A 17,991-nucleotide genomic window follows, 5' to 3' on the forward strand; every position below is an offset into this window, starting at 1 on the left:
TGCCCAGAATCCTGCCATTCACCTTGTACTCCGCCTTGGAGTTTGTCCTTCCAAAGTGTACGACCTCAGACTTCTCCAGATTGAACTCCATCTGCCACTTGTCAGCCCAGCTCTGCATCCTATCAATATCCCTCTGTAAGCTTCGACAGCCCTCCACACTATCCACAACACCACCACTCTTTGTGTCATCTGCAAACTTGCCAACCCACCCTTCCACCCCCTCATCTAAGTCGTTAATAAATATCACAAAAAGTAGAGGTCCCAGAACCGATCCTTGTGGGACACCAATAGTCACAGCCCTCCAATCCGAATGCACTCCCTCCACCACAACCCTCTGCTTTCTACAGGCAAGCCAATTCTGAATCCACACAGCCAAGCCTCCCTGGATCCCTTGGCCTCTGACCTTCTGAAGAAGCCTACCATGTGGATCCTTGTCAAACGCCTTACGAAAATCCATGTAGACCACATCCACTGCACTACCCTCATCAATCTTCCTGGTCACCTCCTCAAAGAACCCTATCAGGTTTGTGAGGCAAGATCTTCCCTTCACAAATCCATGCTGGCTGTCCCTAATCAGTCCATGATTCTCTAAATGCTCATAGATCCTGTCTCTTAGAATCATTTCTAACAGCTTAGCCACCACAGACGTAAGGCTCACCGCCTGTAGTTCCCTGGACTATCCCTACTACCTTTCTTGAATAAGAGGACAACATTCGCCACCCTCCAATCCTCCGGTACCATCCCCGTGGACAATGAAGACTCAAAGATCCTAACCGACGGTTCAGCAATTTCCTCCCTCACCTCATGAAGCAGCCTGGGGAATATTCCGTCAGGCCCCGGGGACTTATTTGTCCTAATATTTTCTAACAACTCCAACACATCCTTTCTCTTAATATCTACATACTCCAGAACATTACCCTCACCAACACTGTCCTCAGCATCATCAAGACCCCTCTCCTTGGTGAATACTGAAGAGAAGTATTCATTGGGAACCTCGCCCACTTCCACAGCTTCCAGGCACATCCTCCCACCTTTGTCTTTAATCGGACCTACCTTTACCCTAGCCATCCTTCTGCTCTTCATGTACGAGAAAAGAGCCTTGGGATTCTCCTTAACCCTACTCGCCAAAGCCTTTTCATGTCCCCTTCTCGCTTTCCTCAGCCCTTTCTTAAGTTCCTTGCTTGCTACTCTATATTCCTCACGAGCCCTGTCTGATCCTTGCTGCTTACGCCTTATGTCTGCTGCCTTCTTCTTCCTAACTAGTTGTTCCACGTCTCTCGTCACCCATGGTTCCTTCACCCTGCCATTCCTTCTCTGCCTCACCGGTACAAATTTATCCCTAACACCCTGTAAAAGATCCCTGAACATCGATCACATCTCCATAGTACTTTTCCCTTCAAAAATGTCACCCCAATTTACACTCCCAAGTTCTCACTTTATAGCCTCATAATTCGCCTTTCCCCAATTAAATATCTTCCCATCCTCTTTGCTCCTATCCCTGTCCATGACAATTCTAAAGGTTATGGAGCAATGGTCACTGTCCCCCCAAATGCTCACCCACCGATAGATCTGTCACCTGTCCCGGTTCATTACCTAAAACTAGATCTAATATGGCATTCCCTCTAGTCAGCCAGTCAACATACTGTGTCAGGAATCTGTCCTGGACACACCTAACAAACTGTACCCCATCTAAACCCTTGGCACTAAGTAGGTGCCAATCAATACTTGGAAAGTTGAAGTCTCCTATTATAATAACTCTGTTATTTTCACAAATTTCCAAAAACTGCCTCCCAATCTGCTCCTCAGTATCTCTACTGCTACCCGGGGGCCTATAGAATACTCCCAGGAGGGTAGCTGCTCCTTTCTTGTTCCTAACTTCCACCCATATTGACTCTAGAGAGGATCCTTCTACACTATCTACCCTTTCTGCAGCTGTAACAGTGTCCCTGACCAATATTGCCACCCCTCCTCCTCTTCTGCCCCCCTCCCTATCCCTTTTAAAACACTGAAAACCAGGAATATTCAATATCCATTCCTGCCCTGATGTCAGCCATGTCTCTGTAATAGCCACAATATCATAGTCCCATGTACTAATCTAAGCTCTCAGTTCATCTCCCTTATTCCTGATGCTTCTCGCATTTAAGTAAATGCACTTTAGCCCATCCACTTCACTACTTTTATAGCCTGTACTCTGCTTCTCCTTCCTCAAAGCCTCTCTACCTGTCAGATCTGACTTTTCCCCATCCCCTTTTTCAACTGACCTACTCCTCCGGTTCCCTTCCCCCTCACAATCTAATTTAAACCCTCCTGAACCACCCTAGCAAACCTGGCTGCAAGGATATTGGTCCCCCTCAGGTTCAGGTGTAACCTGTCCTCTCTGTACAGGTCCCACCTTCCCCAGAAGAGATCCGAATGATCTAAAAATCTAAAACCCTCCCACATGCACCAACTTCTCAGCCATCTCCTCCTATTCCTCCCTTTACTATCCTGTGGCACTGGCAGCAATCCTGAGATCGCTACCCTCGAGGTCCTATTCTTCAGCCTTCTGCCTAGCTCGCTAAACTCACTTTTCAGGACCTCATCCCTCTTCCCACCTATGTCGTTGGTACCAACATGAACCACAACTTCTGGCTGCTCTCCATCCCGTTCTAGAATCCTGTGGACCTGATCAGTGATATCCCGGACCCTGGCACCTGGGAGGCAACATACCATCCGGGATTCATGCTTACTGCCACAGAACCTTCTATCTGTTTCCCTATCGAGGTGACAGATTGCTACAATGGGGACACTTCTAAAGGGCTTGAGCCAATCAGCTGAGATAGTCAAGATGGAGCAGGCGTGAAGGAGGGAATGGGCAGATCCTTTGGGAGAAAGTTAAGATATCACTTTGGCTCTGATTCCTGAGGTGCCTCACTGTTTCTAAATCCCTCTGTGGCATTGTCCCTCTCTACCTCTGAGACCTCCTTCGACTTTAAGGCCAATCAGGATCTCAACAATCTTCCAGTTTTGGCCTTTTGTATATCCCTCACACCCACATGAAATGGGCTGTGTCTTCAGCATCCAATGCCCCAAGTTTTAGATGTTCCTCCTTGAAGTATTAAATACCCTACTCTCTTTTAAAACAATCTTTAAAAAAAACACATTTTTTTGTTGTCAGCTTTTGACCGTTTGCCCTAATATCTCCTTACACGGTCTGGTGTCAGTTTTTTTCCCCGAAATATTTCTGTGAGGCAAAATGTGTTCCACAGGGGTCAGTGCAGAGACCTCTGCTGTTCATGATATATATAAATGATTTGGATGAAAATATAGATAGGATGATAAGTAAGTTTTCAGACAACATAAAAATTGTGGCGTTCTCTATAGTGAAGAAGGTGGTCAAAGAATAATGCAGGATATAGATCAGTTAGAGATATGGGCAGAGAAATGGCAGATGCAGTTTAATCCGACAAGAACATAGACCAGTACAGCACAGGAACAGGCTCTTTGGCCCACCATATCTGTGTCAAGTATGATGCTAAAATGAATCCCTTCTGCCTGCACATGATCCATATCCTCCATTCCCTATATTCATGTGCCTATCTAAAAGCCTCTTGAACGCCACTCTCATAACTGCTTCCACTACCACCCGACAGCACGTTCCAGGCACCTAGTGCTCTGTGTAAAAAAACTTGTCTCGCAGTTCCCCTACATTCTGGGAGGCCAAATGTAGGTGGAAAAATAAATGGCAGGACCTTAGGAACATAGGACATAAAACATAGAACATCACAGCACATTGCAGGCCCTTCGGCCCACTATGTTGTGCCGACATTTTATCCTGCTCTAAGATCCATCTGACCCTTTCCTCCCACATAGCCCTCCATTTTTCTATCATTTTTGTGCCTATCTAGGAGACTGTTAAATGTCCCTCATGTATCTGCCTCCACCACCTCTGCCGGCAGTGCTTTCCACGCACCCACCACTCTCTGTGTTAAAAACTTACCTCTGACATCCCCCTTACACCTTTCTCCAATCACCTTAAAATTATGCCCCCTTGTGTTAGCCATTATCGCCCTGGGAAAAAGTCTCTGACTATCCACTTGATCTATGCCTCTTATCATCTTGTACGCCTCTATCAAGTCACCTCTCATCCTCCTTGCTCAAAGGCCGTACCTTGCTCAACCTATCCTCATAAGACATGCTCTCCAATCTAGGCAGCATCCTGGTAAATCTCCTCTGCACCATCTTTAAGGCTTCCACATCCTTCCTTTCATGAGGTGACCAGAACTGAACACAATACTCTATGGTGTGGTCTAACCAGAATTTTATAGAGTTGCAACATTACCTTACGGCTCTTGAACTCAACCCCCCTGACTAATGAAGGCCAACACACCATATGCCTTTTTAACAACCCTATCAACCTGCGGGGCAAACTTGAGGAATCTATGGACATGGACCCCAAGATCCCTCTGTCCCTCCACACTAAGAGTCCTGCTTTTAACTTTATATTCTGCCTTCAAATTCGATCTTCCAAAGTTTATCATTTCACACTTTTCCGCATTGAACTCCATTTGCCACTTCTCAGCCCAGCTCTGCATCCTATGAATCTCCTGCTGTAACCTACAGCAACATTCTACACGATCCACAACACCACCAATCTTTGTATCATCAGCAACCTTACTAACCCACCCTTCCACATCCTCATCCAAGTCATTTATAAAAATCACAAAGAGCAGGGGTCCCAGAACAGATCCCTGCGGAACACCACTGGTCACCAACCTCCAGGCAGAATACACTCCATCTCCCACCACCCACTGTCTTCTACGGGTGAGCCGATTCTGAATCCACACAGCCAAGTTACCCTGGATCCCATGCCTCCTGACTTTCTGAATAAGCCTTCCATGAGGAAACTTATCAAATGCCTTACTAAAATCCATGTACACCACATCCCCTGCTCTACCTTCATCAATGTACTTTGTCACATCCTCAAAGAATTCAATCAGGCTCGTGAGACATGACCTACCCCTCACAAAGCCATGCTGACCGTCCCTAATCAGCCAATGCTTCTCGAAATGCCATGGTCGGCACAGACATGGTGGGCTGAAGGGCCTGTATCTGTGCTGTTCTAAATGCATATTATCATCCCTGGTCTTTGTGTTCAGTAAAACAATGGTGGGGAGAGATGCAGGGTTCCCTCTGGCTATATTTGTCAGCTTGAAGAAAAATACCTTACAAGTTAAATCCCCAACAAATTGACCTAAGAGGCAAGTTTTTCACACAGAGGTGGTGGGTATATGGAACAAGCTGCCAGAGGAAGCTGTAGAGGTGAGTAAAATTATAATGTTTAAAATACATTTGGACAAGCATTTAGATAGGAAAGGTTAAGAGGAATATGGGCCAAATGCAGGATCAGAATCAGGTTTATTATCACTGACACATGACGTGAAATGTGTTGTTTTGCAGCAGCTGTACAGTACAAAGACATAAAAATCTATAACTTACAAAAATAAATAAATAGCACAAAAAAAAGGAATAATGAGGTAGTTCATGGGTTCATGGGCCGTTCAGAAATATAATGGCGGAGGAGAAGAAGCTGTTCCTGAATCATTGAGTGTGGGTCTTCAGGCTCCTGTACCTCCTCCCCGATGGTAGTAACGAGAAGAGGGCAGGTCCCAGATGATGAGGGTCCTTAGTGATGGATGCTGCCTTCTTGAGGCACCGCCTCTTGAAGGTGCCGTCGATGGTGCTTAGATAGGCTTCTTGGAGACACAAGAGACTGCAGATGCTGGAATCTGGTGCAAAAAAACAAACAGCTGGAGGAACTCAGCGGGCCAGGCAGCATCTGTGGAGGAAAATGGACAGTTAATGTTTTGGATAGAGACTCTTCATCTGGACTGAAAGAATCGAGGGGAGATAACCATCTTGGACAAGTAGGGCCAAAGGGCATGTTTCCATGCTGTATAACTCTATGACTCTAAGAGAAGGAATTCTTGCATCATTCCCCAGTCTGGCCAGTGTATGTGTCTCTAGCCCCTAACCTACGGGGTCAACTCTTCATTGTTCAACAAGACAATAATGTATCACAGACTGCTATTAAATTATGGACTATAAACATCAAGCTTATCAGTGGTGCCCTGAGTGTGAGGATATAATAATATCTCTTTATTCTGTTGGTTACACATTATATTCAGGATCAGGTTAATTATCACTGACTTACATGTCATGAAATTTGTTGTTTTGCAGCATCAGTACAGTGCAAGTCATAAAAATTACTATAAATTATAACATAAATAAATAGTGCAAATTGAAAGAATAATGAAGTAGTGTTCATGGGTTAATGAACCGTTAAGAAATCTGATGGCGGAGGGGAAGAAGCTGTTCCTGAATCATTGAGTGTGGGTCTTCAGGCTCCTGTATCTCCTCCCCGATGGTAGTAACGAGAAGAGGGCAGGTCCCAGATGATGAGGGTCGTTAGTGATGGATGCCGCCTTCTTGAGGCACCACCTCTTGAAGATGTCCTCGATGGCAGGGAGGGTTGTGCCCGTGATGGAGCTGGCTGAGTCTACAACCCTCTGCAGCCTCTCTCAATCCTGTACATTGGAGTTTCTATACCAGGCTGTGTTGCAACCCCTCAGAAGGCTTTCCACTGTACATTATAGAAACTTGCAATTTCTATATTAATATTAATAATATAAGTAAGGTATAAAAAATAAATGTACCTTTAAAAAGGAACAGAAGTTCTTTTAGAAATATTGAGTGTGAACACACAGTCATAGAAAGAGAAAGCCAAGGGGAGACTGATAAATACAAGAGCTGGTACAGAATGATAAGAGACACCAGCAGAGAACTGGAAGGTATGCAAACACAGCAGGTTGTAATTTTCTTGATTGCAATCACTTATTTCTTAACCAATCCCCAACTTGCACAGTGAGCAGCTGCATAAATAGGGTCTCGGGAAAGTCTGTTGTTTATTCTCTTTCCATCTTGCCCTACTTTTGGACATTTTGTATAAGTCTTGTCTCAGCCTGTTTAGAGCGAGGGAAATAAAGAAAAACATAAAATGGTGAGTGGTTTGTAAAAAGTCTAGTGTGCCCCAGATCTTTTAAACTATTAAAACTGGAAGAATATTTGAAATCTTTCAATCTAGTTGTGGATCTGAGCTGGTGTTTTATGGAGGCATCCTTGCTTCAAGAATTGTCTCCCGTTAAAGAAGAGTGTGTGATTTTTTTTTTGGTGGGATGGTTGAGTGTGGATGATATTGCATGTCTGTGGAAGCCAGGGGGAACAATGAAGGGGCAGAATTGTTCCTTCATGGGTACTGCTCTCCCCACCATTGAGGATATCTACAAGAGGTGATGTCTCAGGAAAGTGACATCCATCACCAGGGACCCCCACCACCTGGGCCATGCCCTCTTATTGCTGGCATCAAGCAGGAGGCACAAGAGCCAGGAGACCCACACCTCAAGGTTCAACAACAGCTTCTTCCCCACTGCCATCAGGTTCTTGAACTGATCTTAATAATGCTACCTTGGGCTATACATTTATTCTGTCTCTGGTCATTATGTTTATTTTGCTTGTGTAAGTTATATAATTTAAGTTTGTTAAATTATGTTTGTTATCTTGTAATGTACTGTGTTACTGGGGAATATTTGGGGGTTAAAGTTAGACGATAAATTGGAAGGGGGTCAAATAGAATTAATGTTTAAATGGAGAAATGTTAGTTGCAATGGTCAAAAATGACGAGGATGCGGGGTGACTTGATAGAGGTGTATAAGATTGAGAGGCATAGATAGTGGACAGCCAGCACCTTTTCCCCAGGGTGGCAATGGCCAATACCAGAGGACATCTGTTTAAGGTCACAGGAGGAAAGTCTAGGGGAGATGTCGGAGGTAGGTTTTTGACACAGTGGTGGGTGCCTGGAGCGCATTGCCGGGGTGGTGGTAGAGGCTGATACAATAGAGATATTTAAAAGGCTCTTAGATAGGCACATGATTGTAGAAAAAATGGAGGGTTATGGGCTGTGAAGAGTTAGACATATCATAGAGTAGGCTTACATAGGTTGGCACAACATTGTGGGCTGAAGGGCCTGTACTATCCTGTGCTGTTCTATAAGCTGACAACCTGACCTAAGGAACTAACATCCTTTCTAACTATATATGTCCTTGTCCCTGAACCACATCATTTGCCTCTCAGAATCCTTGCCCTGTATTAGGAGACAATAACACTGAACTATCTTAAGGCTTACACATTCACTTCAGAATGTCCTTGTATTTTGCTAACTAGCGTCTTCATGATATTAGAACACGTGGCAGCCAATTTATCAACAGCTGGTTCCTACAAATAATCATTATGATAAACAATGTTAGAAATGTTGGTTTGAGACTAAATATTGTATACTAAACTGAAGAGAACATGACTGCCTCTTTGAAATTGTGCCATGGAGTTATGTTCATGAGAATAGACAAGGCCTTGGTTTGAAGTCGCCTCTGAAAAGCAGCACTGGAGTGTCAGCCTACATTTGAGTGGAGGCTAAAATCATCAGATCTGAGCCATTTTTTTGATACAGTTTGCAGTATTTTTACACCATGCAATGTTTTTAATCCTTGTGCACAGTTTGTTCCCATTATGCCAAATGCAGCAAATAGACTACTTCTGGGTGGGAGTGGATTGAATAGAGAATTTCCACCAGACAGTTGTAAACTTGAAACTGGAGGCAAAGACTTAAATTAATCTTATCAGATTGAAGTTAAATGACTGCAGAGGTTTTGATGTCTTGTACAAATCTAAATACTTGCACTTGTGTATACAAATCCATTTTGGCATTCCATTTATTTATAAGTGACATGGATGGCAGCTATCTTCCATGATAACAAGTTCATAATGATTTGAAGGCCAGGGATGTTTTAATTGCACTAAAAACACAATTTTGCTGTTGAGTTACCATTTCAAAAAGGGGTGCTTACTCTTTGTTTTTTTTATATAAACATGAGGGGCCATTCAGCTTATTCCTGTCCTGGTTCTGAGTTGTTCTTGAGTCTCGCATCTGTTTTTCCCCTGCATCCTACTACAAATGTGCTGTAAATGTACAAATCCCTGTAAGATTTGATTCCTCAACCTTCTTCAGGTGTCCCAGTTCATGTCCTACTAGTCTATTATTGTCACATGTACCATGATGCAGTCAGAAGCTTTTATTTCTGTGCCACCCAGACTAATCATTCTATACATAAGTACATCGAGGTGGTACAAAAGGGAAAGAAAACAAACAATGCAGAATAGAGTGTGACAATTGCAGAGAAAGTGCAGGCAGACAAATAAATTGCAAGGGCCATGATGAGGTAGATTGAGAGAGCAGGAGTTCATCTTTATCACCTGAGGGGACTGTTCAATAGTTTTATAACAATGGGATAGAAGCTGTCCTTGAGCCTGGTGGTACATGCCCTCAAGCTTTTGGGAGGGGGGAGAAGAGAATGACCAGGGTGAGAGGGGTCTTTGATTATGTTGGATGCTTTCCTGAAGTGGTGGGAAGTGTAGACAGAGTCAATGGAGGGGAGGCTGGTTTTTGTGATGGACTGGGCTGCATTCACAACTCCCTACAGTTTCTTGTGGCCTTGGGCAGAACAGTTGCTGTACTAAGCTGTCAGAAGGAAAAAATAGCCTTGTTCTGTCAAAACCTCTCAATTCTGAATAACTTTTGGATTCCTAATCTATCCACCCCCTGCTCTGTAAAACAACTTGTTTCTCCAGCCTCCCCAGATGGTTGAAGTCCTTTTCTCCTGGCCCTTGTTCCATTGAACTTGTTTACGTCACTTCCAAGGACTTGGTGTACTTCTGAAAGTATGGTTGTCGGAACTGTAGACAGTTTAGTGCAAAGTTTAATTTTAGCACAGTTCCTTTTTAACCAACAACATTTTTACTGAGCCCCTTGCTTGGGTTGATCTTGTTCTGAAATTACCTTTTTAAACCATTTAAGTGTTGTGTAAAACAGTAGTACCAAAGCAAAATTCTTGCTGGAATTCTAAAGTGAAAACTGAATGTTCAAGTTGTCCTGAAAAGTTACTGTGCTCTTTTCTTCGTGGATTGTCCCAGACATGAACATGTTTATTTTTGCCTGCAAGCAATGTGGCAGCACAACAAGATAACTGGTTTCATTGTCAAGATTAAATTCAAAGCAATAACCAGAATTTGACATCTCCAGTTGAGTGGCCAGGATGGGGTAATGAATGTTTTAAGAGCTGGGAGGTCTTCCAGCCATCATGGTTAATATCAATCTTCAAATCTCTAAGGATCCTGGATCTTCTCATTTTGAATGCTTCAAGGAGTACCTCAAGTCTGCCTTTGGCTATAAAATTCTTTGGGATGTTCTCGGGCCAGGAAATGTGCTTGGGAATTGTTGTCTGATGACTGTCATATGTGACTGATCTGTCCCTGCCAAAGGAACAGGACTTTCTTGGGTCAACTCTCCCTCTGATTACAGCTCACCTGCTTCTGACTGTAGTGCTGAGACTTCTACCTGTTGTTCTTTACCTTAGTTGCCCAATGGTTTGGGTGTGTGATCACTAGCTGAGTAGCCATCTGTGCAATCACCTCTGGCTCCTGTCTCACCACTTCCCTTCTCTTTACACTGGCTGCTTCCCCTCTCCAGTCTCAATCCTGATGCATGATTTCAGCCCGAAACATTCCTCACTGCTCAACCCACTGAGTTCCTTCAGCAGATTGTTGCTCTAGATTCTAGCATCTGCAGTCCCTTGCATCTCCATGTTTCTTCATAGAACATAGAACAGTACAGCACAGAACAGGCCCTTCGGCCCACAATGTTGTGCTGACATAGCTAATCCCTCCTACCTACAGAATGCCCATATCCCTCCATTTTCCTCTCATTCATGTGCCCATCCAAGCCCCTCTTAAAAGCCCCCAGTGAATTTGCCTCCACCACCTTATCAGGCAACATATTCCAGCCATCCACCACTCTGAGTAAAAGATGTACCCCTCGTGTCTGTTCTGGACCTACCCCCTCTCACCTTAAATGCATGCCCTCTGGTACTGGATCACTCAATAATGGGGAAAAAGATATTGCTTGTCCCTCTATCTATGCCCCTCATAATTTTATACACTTCCAACAGATCACCCCTCAGCCTCCACTGAAGCTGTATAAACCAGTTGTGGTTGTGTAAACCAGGCTGCTAGTTTCTGATGTGAGCAGTTCACCATGCACAGCAAGGTTTAGCAACCTGCTAGTCCCTTGTGGAAAACTTAATCAGGTCTATGAGTAGATTCCACCATCTTTTTGTGTTGTAGTTTTCCCAACTTTTATTTAACTTTCAGGGGGAAGGGTGTTAGCAGGATAATTCCCCAGTGATTTGACAGTAGATGTAGAGATTTGTTTCTCCCACACTGAACTAAAGGTCATCAATATAAATATCAGATAAGATGCATCGAAACACAGTGAAATGCATCTTTTAAATGGAGTGTTCTGGGGGCAGCCTGCAAGTGTCACCACAATTCCAGCGCCATCATGGCATACCCACAACTTCCTAACCCGTATGTCTTTGTAATGTGGGGGGGGAAACTGGAGCACCTGGAGGAAACCCATGCAGACACGGAGAATGTACAAACTCCTTACAGACTGACTGGAATTAAACCCAGATTGCTGGTGCTGTAATAGTGTTATGCTAACTGCTACACTACCATGCCTGCCCTTATCAATGAATTCCACTAAGGAATTCCCTGGAACGTAGGAGATTGGGGGGTGATCTGATAGAGGTGTATAAGATCATGAGGGGCATAGGGTGAAAGCACATAGTCTTTTTCCCAGGGAGGGGGTGCTAAAAACAAGAGGGCATAGGTTTAAGATCAGAGGGGAGAGATTTAAAAGGGACATCAGGGGCAGCTTCTTCATGCAAAGAGTGGTGCATATTTGGAATGAGCTGCCAGAAATGGTGGTTGAGGTGGGCACATCAGCATCATTTAAAAGCCATCTAGATAAGTACATGGACAGGAGAGGGTTGGGCCAAACACAGGCAGGTGGGACTAGCTTGCTCGGCAATGGTCAGCAGGGACGAGTTGGGCCGAAGGGCCTGTTTCTGTGCTGTATGACTCTAATATAGGAGAAACATTTACTAGTGAATGGTGAGAATGAACTTCTTAACACAAGGAAGAATGTCAGGATGGTTTTGACAATGGATTGCTGCACTATTTTAGACGAGCAGGATCTTGCAAGTGTTCTAATTCCTCATTCTCTTTCTAATCCACTCCTGCAGCGTGAATGTATCTCCATCCACATTGGTCAGGCTGGTGTCCAGATGGGCAATGCTTGCTGGGAACTGTACTGTTTGGAGCATGGTGTCCAGTCTGATGGCTATAAACCAGACGGCAGAAGCACTGGGAGTGTGGATGACTCTTTCAACACCTTCTTCTGTGAGACAACAGCTGGAAAACACGTGCCCAGGGCTGTCTTTGTGGACTTGGAGCCCTCTGTGATCGGTAATAAATGCTCCAATATTATTGAATCCTAATGTCTTAAGTCTTTAATTTTTAGCAGGCTTCCTAACACAAGGGATGTCAGATAGTTTTAAGCTTGATTAAAATTGATTTCCTGCCCAGCTTGTGTTTGTAACTCTCCTCAACCATGCTGGAGAGGCAACCAGAATCTACCTAAACCAAGCAAGAATTCCCTTGGAGACATGAGATTTTCCAGATGCTGGAATCTGGAGCAAAACACACACAAAATGCTGGAGGAACTCAGCAGGTCAGGCAGCATCTATGGAGGGAAATAAACAGTCGACATTTCGGGCTGAGACCCTTCATCAGGACTGGAAAGGAAGAGGGCAGAATGGAAGGTAGGGGGAGAAATACAGGCAGGTGATAGGTGAGTCCAGGTGTGAGAGGGAAGGTAGGTAGGTGGGAGGGGGAGAAGATATAATAAGCTGAGAGGTGATAGGTAGAAGAGGCAAAGGGCTGAATGAGGAGGAATCCGGTAGCAGAGGGCAGTGGACCATGGAATAGAGAAAATTGGCAGGTCATTAAGGTGTGGGAAGGACAGGAGTTGGGGAGGGGGAGAAAAAGAAGGGGAGGGGTTACTGGAAGTTACAGAAATTAATGTTGAGGCCATCAGGTTGGAGACTCTCGAGGCAGAATATGAGGTGTGTTCCTCCAACCTGTATCTGGCCTCAACGTGGCAGTAGAGGAGGCCGTGGATAGACATGTCAGTGTGGGAGTGGGATGTGGAATTGAAGTGGATGGCCACCAGGAGGTCCTGGCTGCTGTGGCAGACAGAGCAATGGTGCTCGACAAAGCGGTCACCCAATCTGCGTCGGGTCTCACTGATGTACAGGAGGCTGCACCGGATGCAATAAATGACACCCTCGGACTCAGGTGAAGTGCTGCCTCACCTGGAAGGACTGTCTGGGTCCCTGAATGGTGGTGAGGGAGAAGGTGTAGGGACAGGTGTAGCACTTGGTGCGGTTGCAGGTATAAATGCCAGGGAGCTTATTGGTGGGGAGTGACGAGTGGACCAGGAAGCTGTGGAGAGAGCAATCCCTGTGGAAAGCAGAGAGGGGTGAGGGGAAAATGTGCATGGTGGTAGGATCCCATTGGAGGGGGCAGAAGTTGTGGAGAATGATGTGTTGGATGTGGAGGCTCGTGGGGTAGGTGAGGACAAGGGAAACCCTGTCCCTGTTACATTGGGGGAGTGGAAGAAGAGGGGGGTGAGGGCAAATGTGTGGGAAGTGGAGGAGATATGGGTATGGCAGCATTGATGATGGAAGTGAAACCCTGGTCACGGGGTGGGGGGGGGGGGGGGGAAGAAGGACATCTGATGTCCTGGAGTGGAAAGCCTCATCATGGGAACAGATGAGGCGGAGGAACTAGGAGAAGGGGATGGCGTCCTTACAAGTGACAGGGTGGGAAGAGGAGTAGTCAGGTAACTGGGAATCAGTGGGATCATAAATGTCTCTGGTTAATCTGTCTCTGGAGATGAAGGCAGAGATCCAGAAAGGGGAGAGGGGTGTCAGAGATACATTCCCCTGGAGATGTAGCACAGATTTGTGGGGTTATAAGGAGAATGCAATGCATAGTTAGGAGTTTACTTGAGCATTGTAGGTTAAGAAATGACATAACTGGGGTTAAGATTTAAAAGAATGTCTGATTGCATAATGTAACTCTGGATCCCTTCCAAAAATCTTGGGGTTGAGCTCATAAGTTTCAATCTAGGTTCTTGCTAGGTGAGGGGGTAGGTAATGAGTATGTAGTAAAGGTGGGCAAGTTAATTGTGGACTAATTGGTGAGACTATATATTTGTATGGTGCACAACACAAATGCCAAACATGTCTGGGTTGTGCCAAGAACTATGGCATTCCCTGTTTTCCATTTGGACTGTGCACATTGAATAGTTTTTAATCCTATTTGCAATACAGTTGTACTGTTTTAAGTGTCCAGAATCTAGCAAAATAAAATCAATATTGGAAATACTCAACAGGCAGCAGCAACAAAGGGATGGAAGCTGGCACACAGTCATAGAGCTATATAGCAAGGATACAGGCCCTTCAGCCCAACCAGTCCATGCTGACTATGGTGCCCACCCAGCTAGTCCCAATTTCCTGTGTTCGGCCCATATCCCTCCAAGCCCCGCCCCTCCATTTACCTATCCAAGTGCTTCTTAAATGATACTGTTGTACCCGCCTCACCCACTTCCTCTGGCAGCTCGTTCCATATACTCACCACCCTCTGTGTGAGGGTGGAAAAGATTGCCCCTTGGGTCACTTTTAAATCTTCCCCTCACCCTAAACCTGTGCCCCCTAGTTTTGGACTCCCCTACCCTGGGGAAAAGACTGTTACTGTCCACCTTATCTCTGCCTCTCATAATTTTAAACGCTTCTATAAGATCACCCCTCATTCTCCTACGTTCCAAGGAATAAAGACCTAGCCTGGCCAACCTCTCCCTATAATTCAGGCCCTCTAATCTTGGCAACATCCTTGTAAATCTTGGTTAAACTTGAAAGAGTTCAGACCTGCCTTTTCCATAACAGGGTTACCAAAACGGTACGCAAATCTCCAAGTGTGGCCTCACCAATGACTTGTACAACTGTAACATAATGTCCCAGTTCCTTTGCACAACTGCTGGAATAACCCTGTCCTGTGTCACAATAAGAGAAGTGAAATATTAATTTGTATTGAATATCATGAGTATTAATTTGTTGCCCTGCCTTTTCCAGATGAGGTCCGTAGTGGTACCTACCGACAGCTGTTCCACCCTGAGCAGCTCATCACTGGGAAGGAGGACGCTGCCAACAATTATGCCCGTGGCCACTATGCCATCGGCAAGCAGCTGATTGACTCTGTCTTGGACAGGATTCGTAAATTGGTACGATACTGGTTTTTCATTTGTGGATTGTGCATGGTAGTGTAGCAGTTAGCATAATGCTTCACAGTGCCAGTGACCCAGGTTCAATTCAGGCCACTGTCTGTAAGGAGATTGTACGTTCTCCCCATGTCTGCGTGGGTTTCCTCTGGGTGTTCTGGTTTCCTCCCACATTCCAGAGACATATGGGTTGGGAAGTTGTGGACATGCTATATCACCACCAGAAGCGTGGTGACACTTGCAGGCTGCCCCCCAAAACACTCTACACAAAAGATGCATTTCATTGTGTTTTGATGTACATATGACTAATAAAGATATCTTATAAGGCACACCAGATACTGATTGTTGACTCCATGAAGTCTGGTCAGATTAATGTATCAATTTTTCATTGGTCATATGTCCAAAGCCCTTCCTCCTGACATGCCTTCAACAGTAAGCCATGATGTTGCAAAAGCAAGTGTTTGAAGGAATTGGAGCCTGGGGTTTTCATTGTGCAATGCAGGTTAGGCAGGTCCCAGGTTTGATCATGGTTCATGGTGGGACATGCTACTCAGAATCGGATCAGAAGATGTCCCATGTGGCTCCCTATGTTGAATCATTCTAATTCTGTGATTTCTACCCAGGCACTTTAAAACTGGCTTTGCTTATCTGGGTTGGGGACCAAGAGCCCTTGAAACTTGCCTTGATGCCTCTGAACATGCTGTTTGCATTTGAGGATCCATTTTGAATGATGCCTCCTTGGAAAAGAACAGGAACCCCCATGAGGAAACCAAAACTTAACCTAGATAATAAGAATGTTGTTGAAGTAACTGAGGTGCTTTTTCTATCCCCAGAGTGACCAGTGTACTGGTCTTCAAGGCTTCTTGGTGTTTCACAGCTTTGGTGGTGGTACCGGTTCTGGTTTCACCTCTCTGTTGATGGAACGTCTGTCTGCTGACTACGGCAAGAAGTCCAAGCTGGAGTTCTCAGTCTACCCAGCTCCAAGGATTTCCACAGCTGTGGTGGAGCCCTACAATTCAATTCTGACCACCCACACCACACTGGAACATACAGACTGTGCTTTCATGGTTGACAATGAAGCCATCTATGACATCTGCCAGAAGAACCTTGACATTGAACATCCAGGTTACGTCAACTTAAACAGGCTGATTGGTCAGATTGTGTCATCAATCACAGCTTCTCTTCGCTTTGATGGAGCTCTGAATGTTGATTTAGCAGAATTCCAGACTAATTTGGTGCCTTATCCCCGAATCCACTTCCCTCTGGTGACATATGCTCCAGTGATCTCAGCTGAGAAAGCTAACCATGAGCATTTGTCCGTGGCTGAGATCACCAGTTCCTGCTTCGAGCCAGGCAATCAGTTGGTCAAGTGTGACCCTCGCCATGGCAAGTACATGGCTTGCTGCCTGCTGTATCGGGGTGATGTGGTGCCGAAAGATGTCAATGCTGCTATTGCAGCCATCAAGACCAGGCGCAGCATCCAGTTTGTCGACTGGTGCCCAACTGGCTTCAAGGTTGGCATCAACTACCAGCCTCCCACCGTGGTGCCTGGTGGGGACCTGGCCAAGGTGCAGCGTGCAGTGTGTATGCTGAGCAACACCACTGCCATCGCTGAAGCTTGGGCACGTCTTGACCACAAGTTTGACCTGATGTACGCCAAGCGCGCCTTTGTGCATTGGTATGTTGGGGAGGGGATGGAGGAGGGAGAGTTCTCTGAGGCCCGGGAAGACCTGGCAGCCTTGGAGAAGGATTATGAAGAGGTTGGAACAGACAGTACAGCAGAAGTTGAAGATGATGTGGAATACTGAAGTCAAGCTGCAGGATTTCTAATTGATTTAATGTGGTTATTGAAATAGATAGTTTCATCAATAAATTCTACTTGCCAAATGCCAGCCATCTGTGACTTGTATGTGTCTAAAACTTGATCCTTTCTATTACTGTGTAGATGAGAGGCTGATGTGATAGAAACATTAACTGATTGCAAATACATTTGAAGTAGGTGCAGTCATAGAGCAATACAACATTGTATACAGGCCCTTTGGCCCAACGAGTGCATGGTGCCCACCCAGCTAGTCCCAGTTTCCTGCATTCAGTCGTATCCCTCAAAGTCCTGCCCTCCCTCCATGTATCTATCAAAGTGCCTCTAAATGATATTATTGTACCTGCCTCACCCACTTCCTCTGGCAGCTTGTTCCATATACTCACCACCCTCTGTGTGGGGGTGAAAAAAAATTGCCCTGCAGGTCCCTTTTAAATCTTTCCCCTCTCACCCTAAACCTATGCCCCCTAGTTTTGGACTCCCCTCCCCTGGAGAAAAGACTGTTTTCATCCACCTTATCTACGCCTCCCATCATTTTAAACGCTTCTATAAGGTCACCCCTCATTGTCCTACATTCCAAGGAATAAAGACCTAGCCTGGTCAACCTCTCCCTATAACTCGAGACTTCTAGTCCTGGCAACATCATAATCCATGTACGCTTAATTTGCATTGATGTTGGGCACCATCTCAAATTCATTTATCCATCTTGGTTCCATAACACTCCATTCCCTTGCAGAATCTAATCTTGGTTTAGCAACTTTCAATTGACCTTGTCCCATATTCACCCCTCTTGCTGTTTATGGAAAATGTTTCCTGATGTATTGGTTTATTATTGTCACTT

The 17,991-nt window shown here is 45.1% G+C and overlaps 1 protein-coding gene across 1 annotated transcript; it reads left to right on the forward strand.

Annotated features, from left to right (window-relative positions):
* Nucleotides 1–6,968: 6,968 nt before the first annotated feature.
* Nucleotides 6,969–17,139, forward strand: LOC127569641 (tubulin alpha-1 chain-like). Its single transcript, XM_052014444.1, has 4 exons — nt 6,969–7,039; nt 12,234–12,456; nt 15,186–15,334; nt 16,165–17,139. The coding sequence occupies exons 1-4, from the start codon at nt 7,037–7,039 to the stop codon at nt 17,137–17,139; spliced, it is 1,350 nt and encodes a 449-aa protein (XP_051870404.1). The 5' UTR covers nt 6,969–7,036.
* The last annotated feature ends 852 nt before the right edge of the window (nt 17,140–17,991 follow it).

This window comes from Pristis pectinata, chromosome 1 (assembly GCF_009764475.1).
Source record: "Pristis pectinata isolate sPriPec2 chromosome 1, sPriPec2.1.pri, whole genome shotgun sequence".
In the NCBI taxonomy this organism is placed as follows: Eukaryota; Metazoa; Chordata; class Chondrichthyes; order Rhinopristiformes; family Pristidae; genus Pristis; species Pristis pectinata.

What these genes read in the sequence shown, in the direction of transcription:
- LOC127569641 (XM_052014444.1), top strand. An exon ending in CTTGGAGCCCTCTGTGATCG is followed by an intron (nt 12,457 to 15,185) that starts GTAATAAATGCT and finishes TGCCTTTTCCAG; the next exon opens with ATGAGGTCCGTAGTGGTACC. An exon ending in TGGACAGGATTCGTAAATTG is followed by an intron (nt 15,335 to 16,164) that starts GTACGATACTGG and finishes TTCTATCCCCAG; the next exon opens with AGTGACCAGTGTACTGGTCT.